Source organism: Botryllus schlosseri, chromosome 2 (genome assembly GCF_051294905.1).
Source record: "Botryllus schlosseri isolate E-star chromosome 2, Bs_hap1, whole genome shotgun sequence".
Taxonomy (NCBI): domain Eukaryota; kingdom Metazoa; phylum Chordata; class Ascidiacea; order Stolidobranchia; family Styelidae; genus Botryllus; species Botryllus schlosseri.
In genome coordinates, this window is record NC_137237.1 from 37,202,522 (window position 1) to 37,229,736 (window position 27,215).

The following is a 27,215-nucleotide window of genomic DNA, read 5'->3' on the forward strand; positions in this document are numbered from 1 at the left end:
GTACTGAATATTTTACTTTATTTCCTAATAATTCTTATTATTGATGAAGAAATCAACATTTAACTCTAATCTTGTCGTTTTTATACAGCAGTGGTCGGGAGCCTATGGCTCGCAAGCCATATATGGCTCTTTTGGGTATAAGATATGGCTCTTTGGCAAATATTTATTTTTGTATTGAATTGATCAATATTGCAACGAGTTGTTGGTAAATTTTAATCACGGCCAAAATAATTATTCTCGTGGCAGTACAAACATGTCTTTGAGAGGTAAAGACAATGTCGTCTTCAGGTTTAGGGGCTCGTACCCCCTCTTTTCAAAATCATCAAATTTAAGTTACTGTCACGCCGGCGGCCAATATCACTCGCGAATTCTATGTACCCGACCCGAAATCTTGAATTGTGCGATACGTTGATTAATCAAAGAGCATAGCACGGCGCCGTCCATTTCAAAATGCAGCTTACAAATACGCCTTGTCTTCCTTATCTACGTCGCGAAATGAACTGTTGTGAATGTGACAATTACAAACTCGAATTACAAACAGCGTCATAGCTATCCACGTTATTGATCGGTTAATATAGCTCTGTGTTACCGGCGATAAAATGTAGGCGTGTAGCGCAACGTTATGTTACCGCCGAATACTTTGAGAAGTCGATTAAGTATTTAGATTTTCGTAATCAGTTTGAAAGTCACATTCGATTAATATCAGTTGTAAAAAAATTCTAAGCTACATATGAATTACGTTATCAAGGGTGGGGCTTGGGCGCGTTTGTTCTATACCTCTCGTTTCGACCTTTATTTCCGAAGAATATATACGATATTTTACTGAGAAAATATGGCGCACACGAGGAATCACATATAGTGAGCTCGAATTAGTGCTACCATGACGTCATGAATTTTCAATTGAAGCGTAACAGTTGATTGGCATGTGTGGCTCTTTGGGAGTTGAGACGGAAAAAATAGGGCCAATATGGCTCTTCGGACAAAAAAGGTTCCCGACCACTGTTATACAGCCTGCACGGCTATTGGACTATAATGTAGTGCCAACTAGGCTTAAGTAAATGCAGCGTCCTCCGTTGCTGCGTCGTATCCATGGCCATTGTCTTTCGACCAATCAGCGCAAAGTTTGGTTTACGACCGTATATGGAAACAGTGATGTGTGACGGTAATCGTTACGACATACTTTGCTATCTTGGCTTTATTTTAAATCTAGCTTACGCACACGACGTACGTAGGCTACGTAATCACGGCACATAAATAAAGAGGCTCTAAATTAAAGGCATTCCCGGTTCAGTTTATACAACCTGTGGTTTCATCTGCTTTCTCGGCAAGCGTCCCAGTCTATATAATGAGGCGTCTTACATCGAATTTGAAGGAGACGCACAGTAATAAAAATTGCCACAGCAATAAATTGCTTTAGCTCCACATCTCCATTGAACAGCTATCTGAGTGCCGAAAACTGTTGTTTTTGTTGTGATATATTACTGCTTATTGGACAACAATAGCCTGTTGTCTGAAATTCTAGAAGCTACAGCAACCGATACATTTCATGATGCGAATATTGGCGATGGCGGATTTGTTTTCCGCATGTATCGAAGGTATTGTGAGTATCACTACGACTGCGACTGGTTACTTTTACTTGGGACAGACCGGTTGTAACATCCAGGGATTTCTGATTGGGACCTGCGGTAAGATTCAATATTTTCATGTCATTATCCTAATAGTTTTAATAATGAGGATATCATATGCTGGGATGGCGCAATGAGTAATACTGGCCAATAAAATTTCACTAATTTTTTAACGAGAACGTGGTTATATCATATGTATTTACTCCGCTGATCCCAAATCTGCCGTATTGCACTTCACGTTTCCAACACAATATCAAATTTAGGTGTTCCGAAAATGCTTTAAAATCACCAAGTAGCTAATATTCATGGCAATTCAAATGTCTAGCATTTGGTTTCCTTTGTATAGATGGGTCTTGGGTCATCGCCGAAAAAACATCCGACAGCAGTATCAATACAGAGCAGAGATCTCAAACTCAAATGTGCTCGCGGGCCAGCTTTCCAGTTTCGACGACGCCGCGGGCCGCGGCATTTATAGGGGTATTCTATGTCTTTCCAAGTAGGCCTTATTCGGCGGGAATGAATTGTCCTATTGTAAGTGAGCCGATCCAGCAAACTGACAGTGAACACCTATCGTCAAATATGATTTACTCTTGTATAAATTCAAGCCTGGCACGAAAAGAATCATCACATTTATAACTATTTGAATAGAATTGTTGTTGTACTTGCATTGTTGGGATCAAGTCACTACCTTCGAGTCACGAGTCATCTCGAGTCATTGCGGATTTTGACTCGAGTCAAGTCAAGTCAATCGATTTTCAAAGGTGACTCGAGTCAAGTCAAGTCACTCGTTTTCTGGAGGTGACTCGAGTCAAGTCGAGTCAAGTCAAGTCAAGTCACGAGTCAAGTCACAATTCAAGTCAAATTGAATTTTCAATGTATGAGGGATGATTCAAAGTCATTACACTTTGCTAGCTGTGTGAAAGACAGATTAATTGATCAATGCTGATCATTTATCTTGAATCAAATAACGAATATCTAGTTAAATATACCTGCGAAAAGACGTTGTATCACTCACGCACACGTAGAACTGTTAATAAAATACGTGAGTAACTGGACAGTCACATGCTACAGTCAGTTATTATCAGCCAAAATATAGGACATAATCAACATCTATACATCCGTGAGTAAATAAACGCCCCAACTATATTTGTTTGATTTAAATCATACATAAAGGTTGGTAAAGGTGAGCATTGCGCAACGTAAGCATTGATCCGTCTAAGAAACAGAGACACATTGCTATTTAGAGTAATCTTCTACTACTATTACTACTACTACGACAACGCAAGCTGCGATACTTTAGTTTGCGGTCTATTTATTTGTGATCTAACAATCGAGGATCAGTGTATCGTACGATCAGTGAATGACTGGTTGCTCTCACAAGTGACACCGGCGTATCTCGACCAATCCGAACATGCACAAGATACAGTGATTTATTCGACACCGTTTACTTGATGACTTGAAATTGACTCGTAAATTTTGCTCCGAGTCACGAGTCAATGCGCATTTTTGAAGCTTCGAGTCAAGTCAAGTCAAGTCATTTTTCCAAAGTGACTCGAGTCAAGTCAAGTCATACGAAAAAGTTGACTCGAGTCTGACTCGAGTCTAGTCATGACTCGAGTCATCCCAACACTGTGTACTTGATATATATTAATTATAAGATGTAGACACCATATGAGCGGACAAATGTATGATGGCATCATAAAAGCTATCGGGTTATAATTTTGCAGCGACCATGAATATTTTGAATTTAACAGATTGATAATAGAGACTGCATGGTCTGATATCAAAACATTTTTAGGTTGAGCATTGTAATTCCAATCCAGGATTCGGGTATACTTTTGATAAGTAGGCTATTATTCTCGTGGCCAAATATCTTCAAATATAGGAGCAGAAAAAAATATAAATATATTATAAATATATTATTGAATGTGTCCTAGTGATTGAAATGTCGTAACGCCGAACGGGCCATTGTTGTTACATCGTTGGCGCGTAACACTGCGGTACTCGGTACTTGTAAGAGCCCTTAATAACATGGTTTAGCGACCAAAGATGTAACTGACAGATTGCCAATGGTTGCCATAACTTCGTGCTTAGTTTGCGAAATACCAAGCTGCGACCTTCTGATCTATTACTATTCCCCTGATACGCGATTAGTTTGTTGCGTCCATGGTTCTAACAAATTCACGGCATTCCGAGTCACTCCGAGTCCACTCGAGTCATTTTCATTTTGCCATCGAGTTAGCCCGAGTCTGAGTAATTCTAAGAAAGGTCGCGTCCAAGTCCAACTCACAAATTTCAGTCACGAATCGTCTAAGGGTCCGGTTTTGTCATCATGAACTGGAAATGGGGCGAAATAGTGAATCTTCCTCTGCATGGTAGCGTTTGTAATTGATGTGATAGTAAAGTTTGATGAATAGTTTCAGTCTTTCGGGGCAAGTTAAGAAGGAATTTTGACTTTATAACCTGGAAAGATATATGTGACATTTATACATTGTCAAAGTATTAAAAATCTAAAATGTCGTCGCGGGCCGCACAAAATGCTCTGGCGGGCCGCGTGTTTGAGACCTCTGATAAAGAGGTTGTAGGATAAAGCGATGGTACATTGTTCTCGGTTTAGCTCCGTCACGCCTGACTTTGGGTATAGTGATAGATAGTCCAACATTCAATTCGTGAAAGTAGGATTGTCCTATTTTGCATACGGTCACAGGAAATTTCGGAATTGCGCACACCAATTTAACGGCAGAAAAGGTGAAGGAATATTGTAGGTAGACGATTGAAATCCTCTATAGTACAAGAAAGCCTCACTATATTCATCATTATATAGCAGTACTTTTCAACCTGTGTGGCGGTTCGCACTAGTGCGAATGAAAAAAATTTCAGTGCGAATGATACGAGCGTGGTGCGAATGGTGCGAACGGCAAGCGTGGTGCGAATGGTGCGAATGAAAAATTCGGATGAGTGCGAATTGAAATTGTCCATATTTCTCACTTTTTTCAACGTGGAATAATTCAAATAAACACGATATTAAGTATAGTGAGCCCGTAAATTTTGTCGTTTGGAAGCAATTCTAAAAACTTGTTGGTAGCTAGGCTTTTCTAGTTCACAAGTGAGGAAAGCTCCCGATGCGCGCATGTTGCAAAGTTTGAGATAATATTTCCGCGCGAGAGGACCACGTCACTGCATGGAAAAAAGAAGGAGTTCAATCGGTATCAGTTGCTCACTTGCTCGGAAACATCCACCGTGTATGGATATTGTATACGGACCTTGTAGGAATATAGGTAATAGTAGCTGATGCCAGTGTTGACATTTGGCATATTTGAATGCAAGGTTTTGGAATTTTGGCACACATTCATGTTGGCAGCAGAATTTAGCGTTTCTTCAACTATAACAATTAGCCCATTAGATCTATAACAAGTGTTGTTTACTTGTGTACCTAACCAAGGATTAGAGGCTGTTATAAATAAAATTAGTGTAAGCCCATTAGTGTCTTACGTCCAATGAATATTCATCATGCATCACATCGAATTATTAAGTCACTGGGCAGTTTATCTATACTAACCAGTGCAATGGCCTGTTTGTATTGCGAACTCCAATATTTAGGCGTATCCACGCTTTCCTGTTCTTGGACTGATGATCTCAGGCCAAGTCTAGATCGTGAAGGCATAGGCCTATATATAACATATTGGTGATTCCACTAAATTTGATACATCCTGATCCATACGAAAAGTCTGCCTAGTTCGTGTTCGTACCGCCTTTGTACTACAAACTTTGTAATACTACGAACTCTACCGGTTTAGCTTGAGCAGAGGAGCAGTGAGCACCCTCTGCAGAGCAAAATCAAATCCACCAAGCCGTGTGTCTTACGATATTCCTTATGCAGCCTAATTTAAGCTTAATTAGACTGTTGAACCTTATCACTCTGTATGTATAAGGATATGTGGGATAGTAAAGATAATTTGGCATTATTTCAGTCAGTTTTCCAATATTGTACGATTGACCTAAGAGCCATCCTGCCGTTACTGCCCGGGCCGATATAACTGTGTGTTAATCATGAATCTTATACGAGTAATAATTATTCAAGAAGGTGAAAGTGTTGGCTTTGACAACACAAGGATGCCGAACGTTGTTATTGAAAGATATGTTGATTTATGTACTGCATAGATAAGAAGTGAATGAAGCCTAAGCTTGTCCATAAACAACAGTCATAAATTACTCGGATTGTGTGGGTTTGTATAGCCATGCAATCTTGATTTTAACGCCCACAGTACCATCCTATCGTCTAACATTAGGTTTACCATATTTTGGAATCGCGAAAGGAGGACTAAAATAAAAAAAATAGTTCAACTTTTGTTCGGCTCCCAAAATACCCTCCGGAGCGTCACTTCGGTGCTGATTTACGGCATCTCAGTTGAATTTTGCTATAAATTGGACCAAAATTCCTAAAAAGAGGACAAATCTCGAAAAGGAGGACATTTAGGCGTCCTCGGAGAACATTTTCAAAAACCTGAAAAAGGAAGACAAATCCTCCTTTAAGCTTCCAAGGAAATCACTGCACGATACCTCCGGAAAATTCCACAAACTTCTTGAGAACAACGGGAGTGCGATATCTGTGATTTTTCTGCTGCAGTGATTTTAATGCTTGATTAGTCAATAAGACGATACGCTAAATGCAAAATAATGAAGCTCTGTACCTCCAAGAAGCTCTTCGAATACAAAAGTGATAAGTTTCTACATTTTTATTTCGTTTACTAAATTTCGGCTGACTGGAACGAATGAAATTATTTTTCAAAAAAAAGTGCGAATGGAGCTCAAAAAGGTTGAAAAGCACTGTTATATAGAATCGACATTCGTAGAGACCCCGGAGCAACGTTGAAATTAGTCTTATCTAACACCAAACTCAACGCAATCTCTCAAAAGTTTCTGGTTGTCGGATGCGTCTTACATATCAATATATACACGACGATCTCAATGGTGGAATATGAAACAAATATCGAGAGCATCGCCAATAAACTTTACGTGGCAATGGCAGGAGCCAATATGTCCTCACTCAGAATTCGTCGCAACAGTCCATCCGTATGAATCAATCTGAAATCAATTCGCTGCAGCGCCTTGGTCCACAGGAAACTCATCGCGGCCTAATACATTTGAGTCCCGTATGCTACACTGTAAAAATTATTCTTGTAAAATTGCTTGTAACGAGCTTGCAAATGCTCGATGCAATCTCGAGGCAGCTTGTAACTGCAAAATGCAAGCACATAACTAGCTGTCATAGGACGGTGCTTGTAAATTGTTTATATTTTGTGCAAGAAGAATTATCAAACGCAGCAGTCCGAACTCACTCCAGACTCGTGACAGACACGATGCCATACCAGACAGGATAACACACCCCGGACATAGACACGATGTCCGAGTGTCAACACAGTCCGCATACATCCCCCGACATGCCCCAGACATGTCCCAGATATGATGTGCGCGTTCGACAACGCAGTTCGAACCCACTCCAGACATGCCTCGGACATGATGTCCGAGTGTCAACGCAGTTCGAACGCACCCCAGACATGTCCCAGACATCCTGTTCGAGTGTCAACACAGTTCGAACACACACCTCTGACATGATGTTTGATTGGCAACGCAGTCCGAACCTTTCTCCAGACATGCTTCAGACATGATGTCCGAGCGTCAATACAGGCCCAACACACCCCAGACATGCCTTGGACATGTCCCAGACATGATGTTCAAGTGTCATAACGCAGCACGAACACATCCCCAACATGATGTTCGATAGCCAACACGGTCTGAACCTATTCATGCATCAGCTATGATGTCTGAGTGTCAACGAAGTTCGAACACCCCCTCCCCCCCCCCCCGACATGCACTGACATGTCTCGGACATGATGCTCGAGTGTCAACCGCGGTCCGCATACACCCTGAAATGATGCGTAATTGACAACGTGTTCCGAACTTATCTCCAGACATGCCTCAGACATGATGTCTGAGTGTTAATTCAGGCCGAACACACCCCAGACATGCCCTAAATATGTCCCAGGCATGATGCTCAAGTGTCATCACGCAGTCCGAACACATCCCTAACATGAAGTTCGATAGACAACGCAGTCCAAACTTACTCCAGTCATGCCTCGGACATGATGTCCGAGTGTTAACACAGTTCGAACACACCCCTGACAAGCCCCTAGATAATATGTGTGAGTTGAAGCGCTGTTCAAACACACCCAGACATCATATCTGGCGATAGGAAAATGCACAAGACACAAAATACGGTGCGATTATTATGTTGGTATTTTTCATTATCATCTTTATGTTCATTATATTTCAATATGAACTCCCGCATTCTGTTTGTAAAAATATATCACTGAGCGTTTCGGTTGAGCGGTTTAGAAAAAAGGCGCGAGAACAAGACGAGGAAGGATTTGGATTTCGATTTGAAAGAATCGCAATTAATGATTTTTATCTGATTCAAAAACAATGGATATCGATTTTAGCTTAACTTTAAGATGAATATAAGTAGAAATGGACTTGAAATGTCTCATAACTTTACATTCCAATGTGTTATTTGGATCAAATGCCTACTTTTTTCTGATTTGGACTTGGATTAGAATCTCGAATTCGGAACAGGATTTGGATTTTACAATATTCTAGCTGATCATCTCGGCGAGAATGGCCGATGGCGAACCAACCAGTTTTGCAGCGGTGCACGTTTCTTTCGTGTTGGTAAATAATTGATCAATCTTTGTGATTTGATATATTTAAGGTTATTGAAATAGTCTTGGTTTCTATGGCTAACGTTCAAGCACAGTTGAAGTTGAAGGTGGCCTATGGTTACCGTTCAAAAGTGTTTAGAGTAAACTCTATCAGAAGTGAAAACTGCTGTATTACACAAATTTCCTGACAATGCTAACATTGAGAACTATGACAAAGATTTTGGCTGGGCTGAATTTGATTGTGAAGTTGAACTACGCAGTGGCGATATGTTGGAATTTAGTGAACAGAAAAATTCAGGTAATTTAATGTTATGGTTATACGCGCTATAAGATTACTGATATTTTTGTCTTGCAGAGACTTCGAAAGTGACAGATTTGCTTGGTGCTGGTGTTCGTAATTGAAATTGCACCAGTAACGTGGATGTATCATTAACTGAAGCGCAGACGAATGGTAAGGTTTTTTTGCCACCAACTGTATGACAGTGTATGACGGTGTATAGCAGTGTTTCCAAATATATTCTTACATAATGTGTATGTGACATTCACAAATTCAAATTATAGACAACGCCATTGCTGTCAGTGTGATTACCAGTGAACTCGATACTTGGTGAATTCGGCCCCGCGAACTCGGCCCTTGGGAAATTTTGTAATAAATTGTATTAACAACTATTAATATGAATTAATAAACTACTAACATTATCATCGAGTGATTTGTCAATGTTGTACGTCAGGGCATGCGTAGATCACGCAGTGCCGGCGTGATTAGATCACAGATTGCGTAAAGTTTGTGGGGCCGAATTCACCAAGTGTCGAGTTCACTGGCAACCGTCAGTGTTCATATTCTTGATTATAGTATAAGTATAGCTTTCTAGTTCCGGCGTTAAAATGTAGGCGTTTTGCACAACGTCATCTTACCGCCGAATACTTTGAGAAGGGAGAAGTCAATTAACATTTAGATTTTTCGGGATCAGTGCGACAGTTACATTCGATTATTATATACTATTTTAAATTTATCTCCCCCGCCCAGTAGCCTTGTTTGTAGCTAGCGCTTCCTTTGTGATCCAGAATTTTGTCTCATAAGTGACATTGTAATTGCAGGAGATACGTGCAGTGGTCTGCGAAATTCAGAACGATGCGTTTATGCTTCATCAATCATGATTGATCTGGAGCCCTCTACATCTATAACTGATGTACGAGCAGCCCTCGATGCAAGTAACCAGGAAGTTCTGGTCTTCTTGCTAACGAAGTATGAAATTGCTATTTTTGTGGCACATCAGTCGGGAACCACTGATTCATATCATCAATATAAAATTTCAGGTCGGAGAATCTTCGAACAATGACGAAAGTGGGGCTGAACATAAGTCTTTCATATTATCGGAATCAAGTTCATCTAGCCCAGCCAAGGAAACGCTGATGAAAGCAATGAAAACCACTTTCAAAAGGCGTCGGTTTGACAGAAGCCTGCAACATGCAAATCGGGCAAGAAGCGATATCATAGGTTAGATTTCTGCTTGACGATAACTGATAAGGTTTCAGCTATTGGAGGGAATGAAGCTGATTAACAATGGTCTAGATCAGGGGTTCTCAGCCCTTTTTTGGCCGTGGCCCATTTTCCAGTTTGAAAATGTGCTGTGGCCCACCTGTTATCTAGAGTCATGATCCTGATCAATGCGTGGTAATCGACAGCGCCGATATGCCTATTCCTCTAAAATATGCGCATTTTTCTATCTCTGATGATATAGACTTCCCGGGACATGAAATCGTGCCAGGCCCAACAAAATTTTTCAAGTTGAGTAAATATAATCCAACAAACGACCAACGAAATAATCTTGGGATCATTCGAGCTCCCCAAAATGGGGGTTTGGGTGTGGTAGTTAGGGCCCTGGTAAATCATAGGCTAAAACTCTCAGTAGATAATTTTCGTCCGCTGCTCCATTTGCGTCTCAAAACACAATGATCAGATCCCAGCATCCGCTGTGTGATTGGGACTTATGTTCCATTATTGTGGGGAATAATATAATCATTCTGGGCAAGCGTCGAACAATTCATTGGTGAACGGGGTACTACAGAGAAGTGGAGAAAGATTATCAATATACAAGCTGTACAATGTAAATTGTATGTCTTGTACCAAAACAACTGAAGTTGCGATGTCAGAATATTCAATCCAATGATACCATCAATTCATAAGAATTTGTGTACTTACAGATTCTGCAGATAATTGGAAGGTCGGTATACCTGCAACGAATCCTGTGGCAAATTCTTGGTTATAAACCAGGTTCGTACCAAGTACATATCGACACAGCATTACTATAAAGTTTACTTTACTGCGCTGATAATAGGCTTACAGCTAGATATGTCAGTATAAGTCAGGGGCGGCCTACCCGCGGCCCGCGAGAAGATTTAGTGTTGCCTGCGAGGTAATTCTCGAAATTAGTTGTAACATCAGGTAAAATTGCAAGGCCAACCAAAATTTCATTAGTCTGACCGCAAAATTTGATAATGACTCAAAAATGATCAGTTCCGACGCATTGGCATAGTTAAGGTACAGCCACATTTATCGCAGATCTTCATATATGGCCTTGAAGTAGAATATTTCGCAGCAGATTTATTTGACTTGAAGTTTTTCTTGGCACTTTGCATGATTTATTGTCACTCGACTTCTTGCATTTAGTATTGGAGCCCTCCTGAAAATTATAAATACGCGTAATTTGCAGAATCGTGTCGTTCAACATGCTACATGTGCTTGCAGCTAGATCGTCGGCGATGAAACTTCGCACAAAATGATAGAGGCATGTTCACCGAAACCTTCGATATTGCTATGTCTAAACGCTGAATTATCCTGTCCTTGCCAAATGAGCCCAGTGGTATACAAAAGCAACCCCAATATATGCAAGTAACATATTTATTGATCGAATTCATTCGTTATCTTTGAAAAAGTTTCACGCCTAGCGCAGCCAGGACATGAATGCACAGTTGCACTTCGCACACATAGTTTTCATGACATAATTGTATGAAAATTAAAGCGTAGTAATGTAAGCATTGTTTTCAACGTTACCTAATTCGGTACGCTCCTATCGGACGACTAAAAAAAGGTCATCAACATTCATGTGGCCCGCGTAATTGTTCCTAAATCTCGTGTGTCCCTTTGGCCGAAAAGGTTTGCCACCTCTGGTATAATTGCTGTCATAGTCATCATTTTGACCTAATACATCAGCCATTATTACTCTGAAATTATATAGCTATCATAGGCTATATAATTTCATACTTTCCTTGCCTTTCAGTATACAGTTATGTGCTCTCTTTTTTCAGGATAATTCAGAACCAACCCAACCCAATCATACATCTTGACACTCAAGAGATCAAGTGGACGGTGCACTTCGACGGGCTAGTGATAAATGACGTGGTAGATTTCTCATATGCTTTAGCTTTGTGTCACTGCATTGGGTATTCAATATCCAGTTCGCACGCGGTATGAATATTACTCTACATTTCTTGTCCATCCGCATTGCAAGAATGAAAGGGCTGCGTATGCCGTCTGCAGTCGCTTCAATGGGTGATAAAAATTGATGTGCAGTTTTGAAATTCATTTGATCATTGATATACAAATTGGTAAGTTATGAAGTAGTTTTGCTTTTTGGGGTGCTAAAGTAGATTTTGCCTCAAGTGATTATGTTTTCAGCATACTTCATTACTTGACAGTTTTGATGCTGCAAAGTATAAATCGGTATGGAATAGGTTTGTACTGGACCAAATAATTTACTTTCAAAACTACATGAGTTCTTGTCAAACAATTCATCTTCAGCATGCTGTCTTCAAGCTGCACTATTGTGGAATAAATTTAGTTGTAACGCTCATGAGCTTGCCTTTACACATTTTTAATATTATTGCTTCTTGCATGAATATTCGAGTTAGCGTGCTGGGTCTGCTGCAGGCCAAGTCATGCAAATATTGTCTTTACACAATTGCTTTTTCTAGTGCTGCTGTTTATTGTCCATCTGTGCTTGAGCTGTATATTGCCTGCTGATCAGCTGCGGTTAATTGGATGTAAATAAATGAGTTTTTTGCTATGTATTTGCGAACAATCATGGCCACCGAATACATTGGGTCTTTCTGGTTATAGGTACTGCCAGTCCAGGTGCAAGATTTAGGTATACTGAGAGAGATAAAAGAGAGATTTACAAGCTATGGGCTTGTATTGAGTTAACAAGAATTAGCCTGTAAGCTTGTAATGAGTTACAAGAAAATGCCTGTAAGCTTGTAATCGAGTCTAGCATGTTTTTTCTTGTTTATTACAAGAATAATTTTTACAGTGTAGCAGAGAATCGGTAGTAATGGATAAGTCCTTATGCGATAACCGCATGTGTGATGGTATGATGTCGCCAATGCCGATACACTAATACATTTGATATGGCTAAATTTGTTTGCGTACGGAAGTTGACATCGCCGCTAGGTAAACAATTTCACCATTCTGGGCTGTTGCTACGTGGTGATTAGGCATTGTCTGCCTGCTTAAATTCCGTCAAACATGTAGCAGAATTATCAACCTTTCTCATACCACGAAAATAACGCACCAAATGACGTCAATTGACATATCTATTCATTTAAAGAGAAGGTAAGATCCCGTTGCCAAGAAATGTTCGGGATAAGGTTAAATCAGTTTCAAATTTCAACAGAAATATTGCTGTTGCGCTGGGTCTAATGGTTTGAAATCATAAGTATATTTTAATGATAAAGAATGTTTTTTATTCATAGTAACTTATATGAAATGTTGAGTACACGTTAAGATGCATGCTGTGTAAGATGAAACAGTGGCGTAAATCTATTGCACTCAACGACGTTAATTTCAGTCGCCCGACTGAGTTGTTCATGGATTAAATTTTATTTATTTTTAAACACTGTCCATCGAATCAGCAGCTCTTCGTGGCTCGAAATTTTGTACGGAGCCACTTAGTGATATCGATTTGCTTCGTTGGTAACGCTAATAATTTGAGAAATGAATATGTACATACTTGACAACATTACACGCCCCCACATCTGAAACTTCAAAGTCCATACCCAATCTTCTACAACAGGGATGTCGAACTCCACTTGGGTCACGGGCTGGATTCAAATATTTCGATCGCTCGCAGGCCCTACGTGTCAATTCATTCCAGAATATTACATCAAATCCAAACCTTCGTGTTTTACTGGAATGCCATATCATCAAGGCTATGCAGTAGGGGAGATGTGGTACCGATGGATCACTGGGACCGAAAATACTTCGAAAATTCTCTATGTTAATTCCATGATTACACTCCGTGAACTTGTCTACAATTGCATGCTGGCAAAATCTTTCCTCACATACAAAAAAATTCGACGTGCGCGAGCTATGGGGTCTCTCACAGATGATTTTTGTTTTGGGGGGTCTTAACTAAATTTAGATCGACATATACATTTTTCTTTCTAACCTTCAACACGAACAAACCAGCAATCATTTTTATTGTGATGTGTAGGGCTTGTATCAGGCTATATAATGGGACCTATTATTTTTTCAGTACTTCCCTTTAGTGGACTTTTTTTCGATTCATGTATAAAATTCATAGGGTGGGGACCGATGATACAATAGCCAAATCAAGCAAAATAATCAACCATACTAATCATGAAACAAATGAAACATGCCTACGTACAGAAAATCTTTATCTAATAATTGCATATGATGTTTTATCGCTATAACGAGGTATTTGGAAGTCACACTGTCGATTTACGGGCAATATGTATGTACCCACAAATTTATAAGTTCGAGCCTAAATCGAAACGTGATTTTATGACAACATTTGAGTTAATATTTATTCTATTTTTTGACAGTTGCGACCAAACATTCTTCGTTGGCTTGCTGCAGCCTAGATTATAATACTGAGCAAGAAAAGTAGTCACATTTTAGTTTTTTAGGGTATATGTGTCATAGGTCCCCGGGTCGTGTGTCATTGGACCCACCGGGTGGGGACCGATGACACGTTCGAGCAACAAATTTTGAACGTCCATAAATATTTTTTAAAAAGACGGATATTCATGTTTATGTGCGCGATAGGTAGAGCTTGTATCAAAGTGCTGAGCCAACAAAAGATCTGCTGTTTTCGACTGAACATTTCGGGGCCAGTGATCATTTTCCAATTTTTGATCCATCGGTACCACATCTCCCCTATGCATATTAGTCCTGTACATTTTAATACTGGTCATATCGCTTTATCTAGCAACAACGTTATTCGCAAACAACGGGATTGACAACAATACGATGATTGACCGATTGAATACAAATTTATTTCGAATTTTCTTCAAGCTGGCATTCTGACTTTACAGAATCAAAAATGTATAGTTACCTTCACTTTGCACTGCATTAAAAATCACGAGAATCATATCTACAAGTCCATCATACGGTTGAACCTGATCAGGCTTTGAAGAACCGTGTGATACAGGTATCTTGGTCAAATCTTAGTTGGGATATACAATTGTACTTTTACTTTCTGAATAAAACCCTTTAACATTTGTAATGAAGCATGTAAAGTGCATAATATGGGAACAGTAAAATAAATTAAAAACTTTTAGCAACTTGTTCTTACCACATGTTTTTGCATGTTCGTCTTCTTAAATGCTCAGCACTGAAGCAATATCCTCATCTGGTCATTATACAAACTACTTTTCGAAGATATAGGCTAAGATCATCGCGATGATTTCCCCATCATCGATATCTGTCTTGACTTAAACATTTGTCTCCGAGTCACGAGGTATTCTTCATTTCGCATACGTTGAATCCGAATAAATACGACTAACTGTTTCCATTTTCCCAGGAATTGCTAATTTGACATTGATATGTCTCATATCGATATCAAGATATCTCGTTGTGTGTCAACCATTCGGATTTTATGAGGTAAAGAAAAGTCATGCACAATACGGTAAGATTTACTATCATCGATTAAGAATTGTTGCAAATATAGATTATGTTCCAACAACATTTTGGAAAATTTGAACCCGACCAAATCTAACGCAGCAGTGACAAATGTTTGAGACACTCAACCTAGAGTTTCACATCGACTATTCAACATATTCACTAAATTTCTGATTTTGGTGATGTCATCATTGTGCTTGTTGTTTGGTGTGGAAACGTTGATAATTTATTTTCTACTCAGAGTAAGGCAATGGGTCCCCACTTTTTCCGTCTCGTGGACCACTCCGGCTTATATTTGAGCATAAATCCTCCCTCAGCAGAAAGCAGTCCGGTGAATAAATGAGGTCGTGCTCATGCACAATGTGCACAAATTGCACATACAGTGTACACACATGTAGGCCTACCCTTTCCGTAACGAACCAATTGTGGTATTCCCGATTCACTAGCGTTTCCGGATTAGGTAACGGTCAATCCGGACATATCGATTTATGTTCATCGCCAACATCAAATTTTACCAAGATCGGTGTGGTATGTATAAGTGACTAGTCGCACGAAGTACGAAAAAGTTTTCAAGGTAAATGAATAAATTTGGTCAATAAAATCGGTACCATTAACTTGATAAAACTTTCACGTAGAGCTGATGTGTCTTCGTGAGTTTAGTGCACCGATTCCATCCGGTTAAGAATATCCATGAAGTTATCTCAAGCTAGCTTTAAATGAAGCCATTTGCTAAGTTGAAGCTTTTTGTTATTTCGTGACCCCCGGTAATGATTGTCGGTATACGTAAGATATATTGAACTCACTCGCACGTACCAGATCAAACTGAAAGAAAAACTCTTTCGTGAGATGAATGCCATTCCTAATTCGCATCTCTTCACTTCGTAAACTATTTTTCTCGGCGCGTAGCATTTTTTACCAAGGGACGCAGATTTCAAGGGCATCCAACGTCACCTGGATGTATCATTATCGACAGTTTCGGCGTCGGCGATTAGGGGTTAAAGTGTTATCTATGCCGATCCTTAAAGGAGTAGTTTGATGAGACGCGGGCTTACCGAAACTTTTCTACTGAAATTGCATGCGCCTAAGGGTCTCCAACCGGTGGGTTACACACCTCTACACTGAAGCATCAGAACGGTTTCAAGCGATACGAAGAACATACTGTACTCTCATTATTGTGAATATACAGTTTGACCCGATTCTGTAAATTATGGGTATTTTTCGTTTTTTTTTTAAATTTATATATTTCTGAAGAAGGGTACCCATAAAAAAGATGAAACACAGGGACAATAATTCACGCGAAGCGCGCAATAAACTTCAATGTCGATTCAATCTGATCAAAACTATCCTATTTTATTATAATTCGTGAAACTTTACAAAATGTTGAAGTGGTGCATAGCGTTTTTCGCCTCCCCTGATTACGCCAATGCTGTGGTTAAGAAAATATTGAAAAATTAAAAAAAATAGGTCGTTACTTTTCGTCGTGGCAGCATAGGTAATTGCTGAATAAAAATAAAACAAGTTCGCGTGCCACGACTTTGAGTTGAATCATGAAACTTGGCCTGTTTTTTCAAGATCCGGCAGATGTCAACTTGAAAGAAGTGTTAACTTTCACTAGTGACCTAGTTGTTATGTTTTCTCTGATTTGGAGCATTTGGGTCGAAAAGCTGTGGCGGACCACTAAAATCGTCTCTCGAACTGTACTTCATTTCCGCGCACCTGAAGTATAGGTTTTAAAAAGAAAAAGCAAGATTTCAAAGAGAATTCCAATATACTTCTAGTTAAAATCAGTTAAAATGAACACACGCTTGGCGAGAACTAATTTCATAGTTTATAGTTCCGCCTTGGATATGATTTTTGAAATTGAAAAAATGAAATTTATGAATATAGGTATACCGCCTCGTAATATCCCAAAGCCAGATATCCCCTTAAAATTATGAAATTGCTCCTTACGAGGAAAATCTCTTTTTTCAATAAGACGAGTGTAACATCATCATGGGATGGGAATAGGTTAACTGATGACGTCTTTTTCGAACGAAAAACTACATCGGTCCGGACCTTACAAGGCTTTAACATATGGCAAGCACATTCGATTTATTTATAACATCATTCGAAAATATATTCTGGATATTCTGGAGTGGAAGATATGTTCGCCGAACCCAAATTTATACCCTTCGCGACCCCTACTTAGCATACTTTACTTGGTAAATATAGCAACTGCACTTCGTTTTACATGTATCTCAAAACTAATTGTTGCGAATAACAGGTGTCGCCACCGCTTGGATATGGTCATTGTTTTGGAATGTCACTCAAGCAGTCAACGATGGATATGACCTGGAAGGAGTCGGAACACACTGCGCGCCGGTGTGGAAAACAGAGCAACCTCTGTCTAAAATACACTTGATTTTACTCGTCAGCTTTTGTTATTTCGGATTTCTCATCATATTGACGATATGCTATGCGAAGATATGGCTCGTGATGAGAAAGGTAATGCCCTGCGATAACAGTTTTCTGTCGTTGTGGTGTAGGCCTACTGCAATCGTGCAGGAAGCTGGATCTCCACGTTTCCGTATTTTAAATGCGATTTCACATTGTCAACATGCCATTTTTCACCTGTAATAATCGTCTTTAGTAACATGTTGAGACCCAGAAGACTGCGATACTCTAAACCATGGGTGGCAATTATTTTTCCAGGTGGACCAAATGAGAAGTAAAAAATATGCTTGTTGGCCGAGCCAGAAGTATAAACTGTATTTCGTGGCGTCTTTCATTTTTAAATAGACTATAGCGAATTACATTGTTAGCACAAGCTGCTAAGTCTACATAGTAAAATTAGGTTATAAGAAAGTGAGGGGTTAATTTGCCAAAAAAATACCATATATTCATTCAATGGCATTATTCCAAATCATATTAACCCCAGATCAATTTTTTTATGGAGACGTCAGAATGTATTTATGTGTATATTACAAAGCTGGTCTTGGTCCCGAGCTGTGTGTAGCTCGGTATGTAGCCCTGCTGTTTTGAGAGCTTAGCTATCACATGCCCTGAAATCCACGCTCTCTTAGCCTCAGGCAGCCTACTAGTGTCTGTATTATACAGCGTTTGTCATAACGTCGATTCAAAATCTTGCGTTACTCACATGCAGTGATTGACTTGTACGACGTTATGACATGCAACATAAAATCACAGACCGAGTATTTCGCAATGTAACAATGCCAACAAACAATTTTGAACTATCTTGATACCGTTACATTTTACTTAACTGCTACGTCATGCGGAGCTATATTTGCATTGTTTTGAATCCAGATTTTACGACCTGGCTACGAATTCACTGTACTGTGTAGGCCTACCTGTACAGCATGTACACAGATCAACGAGCAGGATTAAAAGTAAACTCATTACCGGCTCAGTTTATACAGCATATGGTTTTAGTTGACACATTAGTATCCAAAAGTATGTTTTATGTTCTAAATTCCAGGCTGCTTTTCTCGGGCCAGTCGCAATCGCGGGGTTGCACATTGCCCAGGTCCGCCAGAAATAATCGTGATGTGTTTCCATTGCGCAGAACCATTACAATAGTTGTATTGGTAATTACTATTTATAATATACAATCAAACAAAAAAATCTCTCGGTATATTTTCCGGCATTCGTATGTTATATTAATTCGAGGATTTGTTTCATTTACCTAATTTTATGCCAGCGAGCTATCAAAATTTTCACTAATATTATTATGTAAGCTGTTTTAATTTCATCGTATCATGCTATCATATGCCTCGCGATGTTAGCTGCAACGGCAAAACTTTATCAAGTGAATGGATCCTTGCTATAATTTCACCTGAACGCGAAACCAATACAAAGCAAACTAATGCATGTTGATCATTGAGTCCATATACCCACCACTAATAGTTAGCATAAAATAAATTCATATCATGTTTCAAGCAGAACGTTTGGGACCTTTGATTTATATAAATTCATATAAATTATGAATTGTACGGTATATATCGCGAGCTCGGCGAGTACATTAGCATATTCAATTCAGGTTTGCCCCGCCGACATTGGGAACTTATCTAATGAAGATCCGCGCAAGTGGGCTACTTAGCTACTCTCGAGAGCGTAATTCGTCGCTACAACCAATGGGAATTGAAATATTGGCCTCAATCATTTCGAGCAGCGATATATTCCAAACAGTCTCAAGTCAGCGAACTAGATATTGTTTGCTTTTTTCTTTATCGACAGAAATTACGCCCGTCTACGAGTGCACAGCATACCGAAAGAGAAGTTACCATAACTATTATCTACATCGTAGCTGGATTTTTAATCTGCTGGACTCCATACGTGGCTGTTTCCATACACAATCTCGCCCATTCAGGAAACAATGTAAGATATAGAAATCTGTGATGAAACCAAATTAATTCTGAACGATCTCCTTGAAGGCGCATCCGTATATGGAAACCGTATCGGTGTACGTGGCGAAAACATCAACTGTATTCAATCCGATAATTTATGCAATGAGAAACAGTCAAGTATGAGATTCAATATTTCAAACTTTGAAAATCCACATGATGTGTTTTAGCCAGTTGTGGACAATGTCTATGAATGGTATCTATCTTTATGGAATAGGCCTACTTTCTGAGTTTATGCACGAAGTGGTTTTTATTTTGCGGCAGACATCCTTCTCTCCAGTTTTTACGTCGAGCTACCTACTTTTCACGTTTTGGATCGGGTCAACGGACTGATTTCACCTAGACTGATTAGGATAGATCTGTGACGGTTCCTTCCTCGTCTATTCTGTGAATTACTTACTTGATCATTTATCGAACGCACCCTTTTCTACCTATTTTATGAAGTTTAGACGTTCCTGAAAGGTCTAGTTCTATTTACGCACATGGTAATTAGTCTCATTACGTTCACTTCTATTTGAGTCGCTTATGGCACTAGTTTACGATCTCCCAAACATAAGCCGTCTCCATTATGACAAAATATGATACGGGCATTGGGAATTGAGATGCTTGCATTCTTAGTTCATATGTATAACTCGATATCTTGACTATAAATTCTTCGGTTGCCGGTGAACTGAATCCACTCACCCTGAATTAACCAAGGACAGTGTCAAAACACATAAGTACTTCTTAAAACTACGCCAAGTGGAAGTAGAATGTGAAACGCCGGAAGAGTACTAAAGAAGTTTCAAAATGCAGTTAAAAGGAAATGGCTACATGATTTTGGAATTATATTACATTTGGAATTATATTCAGTTTCCGTGATTCTGCACGCAACTTATGACAATTTCACACATAAAAGCTATGCAGAATTGTCACGAAAGTACTTTGTAATTTTCAAATTCCAACGTCTGAAAACTAATGAATTTTTTCCGAATGAATGTTTAAGTAGAAATGGGTAAAAAAAAGATGCATGCAAAATCTATTCAAGTATGCTCCAAATTAGTGGGAGTAGGCTACTTCTTTATTCACCTCTATGCACCTCTGCTGAATCCTATAGGAATCGGGAAAGCTTTGGTGCGGGATTGTAAGCCTCCCAAGCTCCTATATCATCAACTGTGTATTGAGTCTAGTATCTAATCAATATTTTTGTCTTCGTGACAGATTCGCAGCGAAATGATCGGGATCATGAAACCAAATGATGCGAAGGAAGAAGAGAATGAAATGATTTGAGTCGAACACGGCTATTAGTTTCTACGAAAGACATTTAAACGTGTAACTTCAGAGATAATCGGATTCTGAAGTTTGGAAATCATCATCTCTATCAGCAGAATACATATTTGTTTTTGGATCCGAATCCGATGCGGATTCATACGATTTCTCAGTATTAAATCCGGAAATATCTTAAACACAGTTTCGGGATGAAAAAATTTAATTTTGCATATTCGACCCGTCTAATACCGAACCATTGCTTATTTCATATGACATATGTATCTTAGGGTGATAGTTGAGTCCCAATTTATGTCAGCTGAATGTTCTTTTACCCTACTTAAAAACCTCTGAAACAGAATCCGAAAATATTAGATGGTTGACCACCCAATATCCTAATTCAATCCAACTTTCGCAAATGGTGCAAAACCGCTCTGATCCAATCCTCATTTTGTTTTTGCTTATCACTCGTGGATTGTAGTGAAATTCCATTACAGTCGTCTGTTTACACCTTGTTTCCACACTTTCATTAATACCGACAAGCTATATGTGATGAGATATCAAGTTACTCACACCATACCGGAAAAAAAATTTCACAAATACTGAATAAATTTTCCTTATACTCATACTCCTGCTATGCCAATGCTTAGTAGTAATATATTAGCTTTACATGCTCATCATTTTCGTCGCTGGCTCAGATCTTCTACAGACAGAGGGTGGTGATTATTGCTGGGCAAATCGGGTATCTGTATTATTCATTTCTGAATCGAGTAGTAGGCTTCGAGTCTATTCGAGTAGCAGTTATTGTGACGTCATAAAAGTGCCAATGATTGCCGGTGAGGGGTTCGATACTGCATGGACCCCAGATATTTAGGCTATATACTTTTGAAAGTTAAGAGGCGGTTCACAATTGTAGTTAGTCAGGCTCACTGATGACAATTTTAAACTTCCCAAGTTGATATCTCCATTTAAAACATGTGTATTAGTGGCGCAGGCACGATCTTATACCCCTTCCTTCCGAATCCAAAATTCAGCCCTATTAAATACATCTTGACGTAATCGTACAATAGCAATTATAGATGCATGCCCAGCGTTTCCACAGATTGCGGCAAATTTAGTTTAAACATAATACAGGAAAACCAGATTTTTGTGCCTAAAATTTTTCCCACCGCACTTCGCTGAAAACAGATCGGAGGTGGGAAAAATTAGATGTTTCACCATTCACGACGCTTTGGTTCAATGTTGTAGCGATGCCCTCAATCTCCGAAGGTATTGTTTACCAAAAGCGTACGAATATCATTCGGGCCATCACTATGATAATGACGTTTTAAACCTGTGCGATTCATTAGTGCTACGTCTACAACCCTAACCCATCGCACACACTCGAGCGTTGGTCTCTATTGGTCGTTACTAGGGATGGTGTGAACCAGAGTTGGATCAATTACAATATTTTAATTAAATTGCAATTACAATTACAATTACTTCCTTGCATGTTTCAATTACATCACAATTACAATTACTCACTGCTAAAAATATCAAATTACAATTACAATTACTGTTAAACATGTAATGAATTACAATTATAATTACAATTACTTTTAAACAGGTAATTGATTCAGTAAAGAGGTGTTCTTTGACAACCGTAGCCACGTAATTAGCAACAATCTCAAGCTATTCATGTTTCATTCCTGATATGTAGAAGACCCTTTAATTAAAAAAAACTCGAACGTATTCGAACTATTCCTAATCATGAGTACTGAAAACTACAAGCACAGACAAATGTTTCAAGCGACTAACAGCGAATACGCTACAGGACAGTCAATGAAATGTAATCAAACGATTAGGCTACTCAGAGCTGGGTCGGGATAATGAAATGTAATTGGTAAGGCGTCAGCGATGAGGATGATACCGATAAGGTGCGTAAAATTAAAATAAATGCAAAAGGAAAGAACCTCCTGATAACTAAGAATTACAATATTTTGGTTCGCATTTACATTTTCACTTCCTCGGAAACTGTTAGATTGCATTTGATGAACATTAGGGTGCGAAAAGTTTCTGGCCCCAGTAAATTTGGCCAAGATTGGAGGTAAGATTGGGATAACATCTCTACAAATGCGTGATCAAGTTTGATGAAGCCTTAGTTGGAAACTTGAATTTTTTTGCTATTGTTACAGCAAGCCTCGGTTCTGGTCAGAGATTAAAAAAAAATTTACCGTGGTGAAGGAAATGGTTCAGCACAGGTTTTAGAAGAGTTTAATTGCTGTTCATCCATTTTTGAAATATTAAGATTTAGTTTGGCCCACTGGTTCTCTAACTTTTTTAGACACGCCCCCTTTATGCCAGTGAAATATTTCGCGCCCTCCTTATCGTCATAGCACACAATGAAACCAGAGAGTTAGCAATCCTTACATATAGTTTGATGGTATGGAAGGTTATGACTGTTGATGAGAGAATTCTCCAATACGAAATTCAGAATCTACACCGAGCAATAACCATAAAACGGAGGTGAATCGGGCGAAGCGCAGAAAAGATTTCAGTTCACTGGAGCGTCGCGCCCCGTTCAGATGCTTTCACGCCGCCCAAGGGGGCGCGCCGCCCCTAGTTTGAGAACCACTGGTTTAGCCTATATTGTAATTAACAAAGTTTTCTGTTGCTACTGAAGTATGGGAAACAGTTTAGTGTGGCTGAATTATTTAGTTATAACGCAGCACGCATAGAACACCGATGTAAATAGGCTAATTATTACATGTGGTGACTGTTTCCTAAGGCCTTAAGGCCCTTCGTCGTCGTCATCCTGGTTCGTGCCGGATTTTCACTGGTGCGACCAATAAATGATTGATTGATCAAATGATTATTTTATGTTGTGATTGTCAGGTTTCCATGGAAACGTAATTGAGATTGTAATTGAGCAAAATTTTGATCAAATTACAATTACAATTACAATTACATAAAATAGAAATGCTTCGATTACAATTACAATTACATGAAAAAATGTAATAATTACATTCAGCTCAATTACAAATTACAATTGATCCAACTCTGGTGTGAAGCTCCGAAAAGTTCAGGTTCCTGTGAACGCGAACCTCTTTGGAAAGTACTGTGTGAACGCGAACGTGAATTTCATGACGTCACGTGACGTCACATTGCAAATTACTGCCCCACATTGCAGTGCAAAGTGATATATTAGTGTACATTGTACACGTACAGGCTGTACATAACTAGCGACAACTGGAGCCACATAATGCCGCAATGCTGAAGAACATGCTGACTTAATAAATGTCGCCGAATATATCAACAGGGTACAATCAAATGATATAATAATCCCATAAAATCAATATATATCTTCCGTCGCTTTGCCAACAATTTCGACGAGGACTTGCAGGGGAATATAAGCTTAAGCCTTAATGGTCTAGGTCAGACCGGACAATGTATTCGGCGTGTGAGTGCTGCTACGCTGATATTGAGCAAAGTGTAAGTCGGGTTTTACCCCATTAGCAAGTTATACAGCAGTAGCCAACACCCCAATCTCACGGATTTGGTTTTTATGACCTATGAAATCGAGACGCTTGCTAGATTTTTTACGTCGGACAAGGATATCAATTCAATTGATTGGTTGAATAAGCATCATTCGCTGATTACCTACGCTACATGTATAGTGGATTGCGCTCTTGACGATCTGTGATTGCGAGTGAAGCTCACAGCAGAGAGTCACTAAATATTCGCAAACACAAAGCTGGTTATTTCGAGCAAACTTTTGTAACAAAGCAGGTAAAATTTTTGAGATTGCCAAGGTGCATGCTTGTTTAACGTTGATTTTTATGCTATGCCAGTGCTATGCACAGAGTGGTCTGCAGTAGAAATGAAATAAATTTGAACCAAATATGTTATAGTGACGTGAAAATTGTGATAAATGAAAAAGGTTCACAGTGCAGACTGCAGAACCTACCAAGGTTCGTTTGTGAACGTGAACCTCTAAATTTCTTAGGTCCACACACAAAACGCGAAGGTTAACCTCACATTCACACCATCCCAGGGGGTTGTAACCAAGTCACATGGTTCCGAGTCACGAGTCAATCTTACTTTTGTGGTTTTGACTCGAGTCAAGTCGAGTCATTTTCAATTCATCACCGAGTCGAGTCCGAGTCCAAGTCACCGTTTATAGGGTCAAGTCCGAGTCATAGTGTTATGACTCGAGTCCGAGTCCAAGTCACAGTGTTGAAGTCATGTTCAACTTAGGTTTTCAATCCTGCTTGGATGATATTGAATTCCTTGCTTGCCAAACATGCTTATTTTGTCCCTATCAGAGTCTTGGCAAATGTTTATTTAAGCAGATAACGGACAGTTCCTGGCCTCATTTACCGATGCTACCGATAGACAAGACAGGCCGCCAATATGATAACTTTTCTAATCTTGGAACTTAAAATTAAACATCTGTCTTGTCAGTCTGATACATCACAAATACAAGCATTCAGTTTTTATTACGAGCGCATCGACGACAGCTCACAAATAGCTGATAGAGAACCAACGAATTCACGTCTACATACTATCTGATAGAGAACCAACGAATTTACATCTAGATACCAGCTGATAGAGAATCAACAGATGCATGTTTATGTCTGGAGAGGTATTTTCACCAGGCCAGCATGCTGTAAAAGCGTGCATGCAGCTATAACATAACTTTTAAATGAGTGATACCAAACCCATCGTAGCTAATGAAATGTACGGTTGTCAACTGACGAGTGCGCCTTACACCGAGTCATATTTATATTGAACTGGTAGCCCATTTGAAGAATGTAATGGTCAAAATTGTCTTATGCAACACCTGATCTTAGGGCAAATCTTGGTTGCAGTCAAATCCGTGGAAAGTTGCATTTATTTTTCACTAAAGTTACACTAAAAAGGTACATTTATGGATAAGTTCCTTGAAATTATTAACGTGTAAAATACTCGAATCGATGCGTATCCAAGGCACTGTCGCAAAACTCAGTGTTAGCGCCTTCGACAAAATCAGTGGCCTGAAAAAATTGACCCAGTGGTAATATAATTTACGGCGGTCTAGCCTGAATGTTCGTCAAATCTGAAATGACCTCAAATTCAAACGACAGTGAAATGATGAAGCGATCTATTTACATATAATACCAAATATTTTCAGTAAAAAGTGAGTTGTATGAAAAATCGAAAAGCTGCAAAAATTGCTTGAAAAAAATGAAGAAAAGTTGCAATATAAGATTCCCGCAAACAGCTTAAAACACCATACTACATAACTTTTGAGTATTTAGGAAGCTGCCAGACAAGAAATGAACAAATCATGACAACCCTGAGAATTGATTTCCATTCAGAAAAGGCCTAATTCCCAACTAATATGTTGAGTCATGAGCATGGCTCAGTAAACAACAATATATAGGCTATAATAGCCAACATGCTTTCATTGGCTTTTCAAATGAATATTTCCTTTGATATTTTGGATATTCAGGCTCAGTGTGGACTCGCTTCATTAGAAATTAATATATCATATGAAAGCTGGCATCAAGAGCTAGCAAGTAGAATCTCACACAAACATCTACTGGAAAATTTTGATGCACTGAAATATACACTGCTGCCACTAGGAAGTATATATTCAGTAATAATTCATTCCATGTTATAATATGACCTCATTGACATAAATCGAAGTAAGCCTCATGTATTTTCACGGTTATTCGCAAAATGATAACGAAAATTCGCATAAATGTGGGAGGGAGGCCCTCATCAATTCAAAGTAAGCTCTTTCAGCGGGTGCAGAAATTTAATGATAGACTGTTTACGGTACCATATTCGACATCAGTACATATATTTTCACGGTTATTCGCAAAATGATAACGAAAATTCGCATGAATGTAAGGGGGGCGTCATAAAATCAAAGTAAGCTCTTTTAGCGGATGCAGAAATTTAATGATCGACTACTGTTTACGGTACTATATTCTACAAATGTAGGCAGTAGGCCTACATGTATTTTCACGGCTAATCGCAAAATCATAACTAAAATTTGCATAAATGTAGGAGGCCCCCCCTATAAAATCAAAGTAATCTCATTTAGCGGGTGCAGAAATTTAATGATTGACTACTGTTTACGGTATTATATTCTACATAGTTACATGTATTTTCGCAGTTATTTGCAAAATGATAACATTCGCGTAAATGTAAGAGGGGGGGCCTTTAACTAATGGCAAAATGGATAGAGATCGTAAAATCGAAGTGAGCTCTTGCACCAAGTGCAGAAATTTAATGATCGACAACTGCTTACGGTACCATATTCTACATTGGTGCA

At 39.1% G+C, this 27,215-nt stretch overlaps 2 protein-coding genes and 1 long non-coding RNA gene across 3 annotated transcripts in view; all 3 read left to right on the top strand.

Moving 5' to 3' along the window:
* The window catches only part of LOC145434596 (uncharacterized), a 269,611-nt gene that overhangs the window by 86,926 nt on the left and 155,470 nt on the right, over positions 1 to 27,215 (top strand). The gene's annotated exons all lie outside the window — the stretch shown is intronic.
* LOC145434685 (parapinopsin-like) lies at positions 1,227 to 21,929 on the top strand. The gene is made up of 6 exons (XM_080312031.1): positions 1,227 to 1,685; positions 15,169 to 15,273; positions 17,530 to 17,804; positions 19,500 to 19,640; positions 19,697 to 19,786; positions 20,867 to 21,929. Exons 1-6 carry the CDS (start codon positions 1,547 to 1,549, stop codon positions 20,933 to 20,935), a joined length of 819 nt encoding a protein of 272 aa, XP_080168157.1. The 5' UTR covers positions 1,227 to 1,546; the 3' UTR covers positions 20,936 to 21,929.
* Positions 8,304 to 12,415, top strand: LOC145434552 (uncharacterized). The gene is made up of 6 exons (XR_013913454.1): positions 8,304 to 8,642; positions 8,700 to 8,795; positions 9,443 to 9,590; positions 9,662 to 9,842; positions 10,550 to 10,619; positions 11,654 to 12,415. It is a non-coding gene; the product is annotated as an uncharacterized LOC145434552 (long non-coding RNA).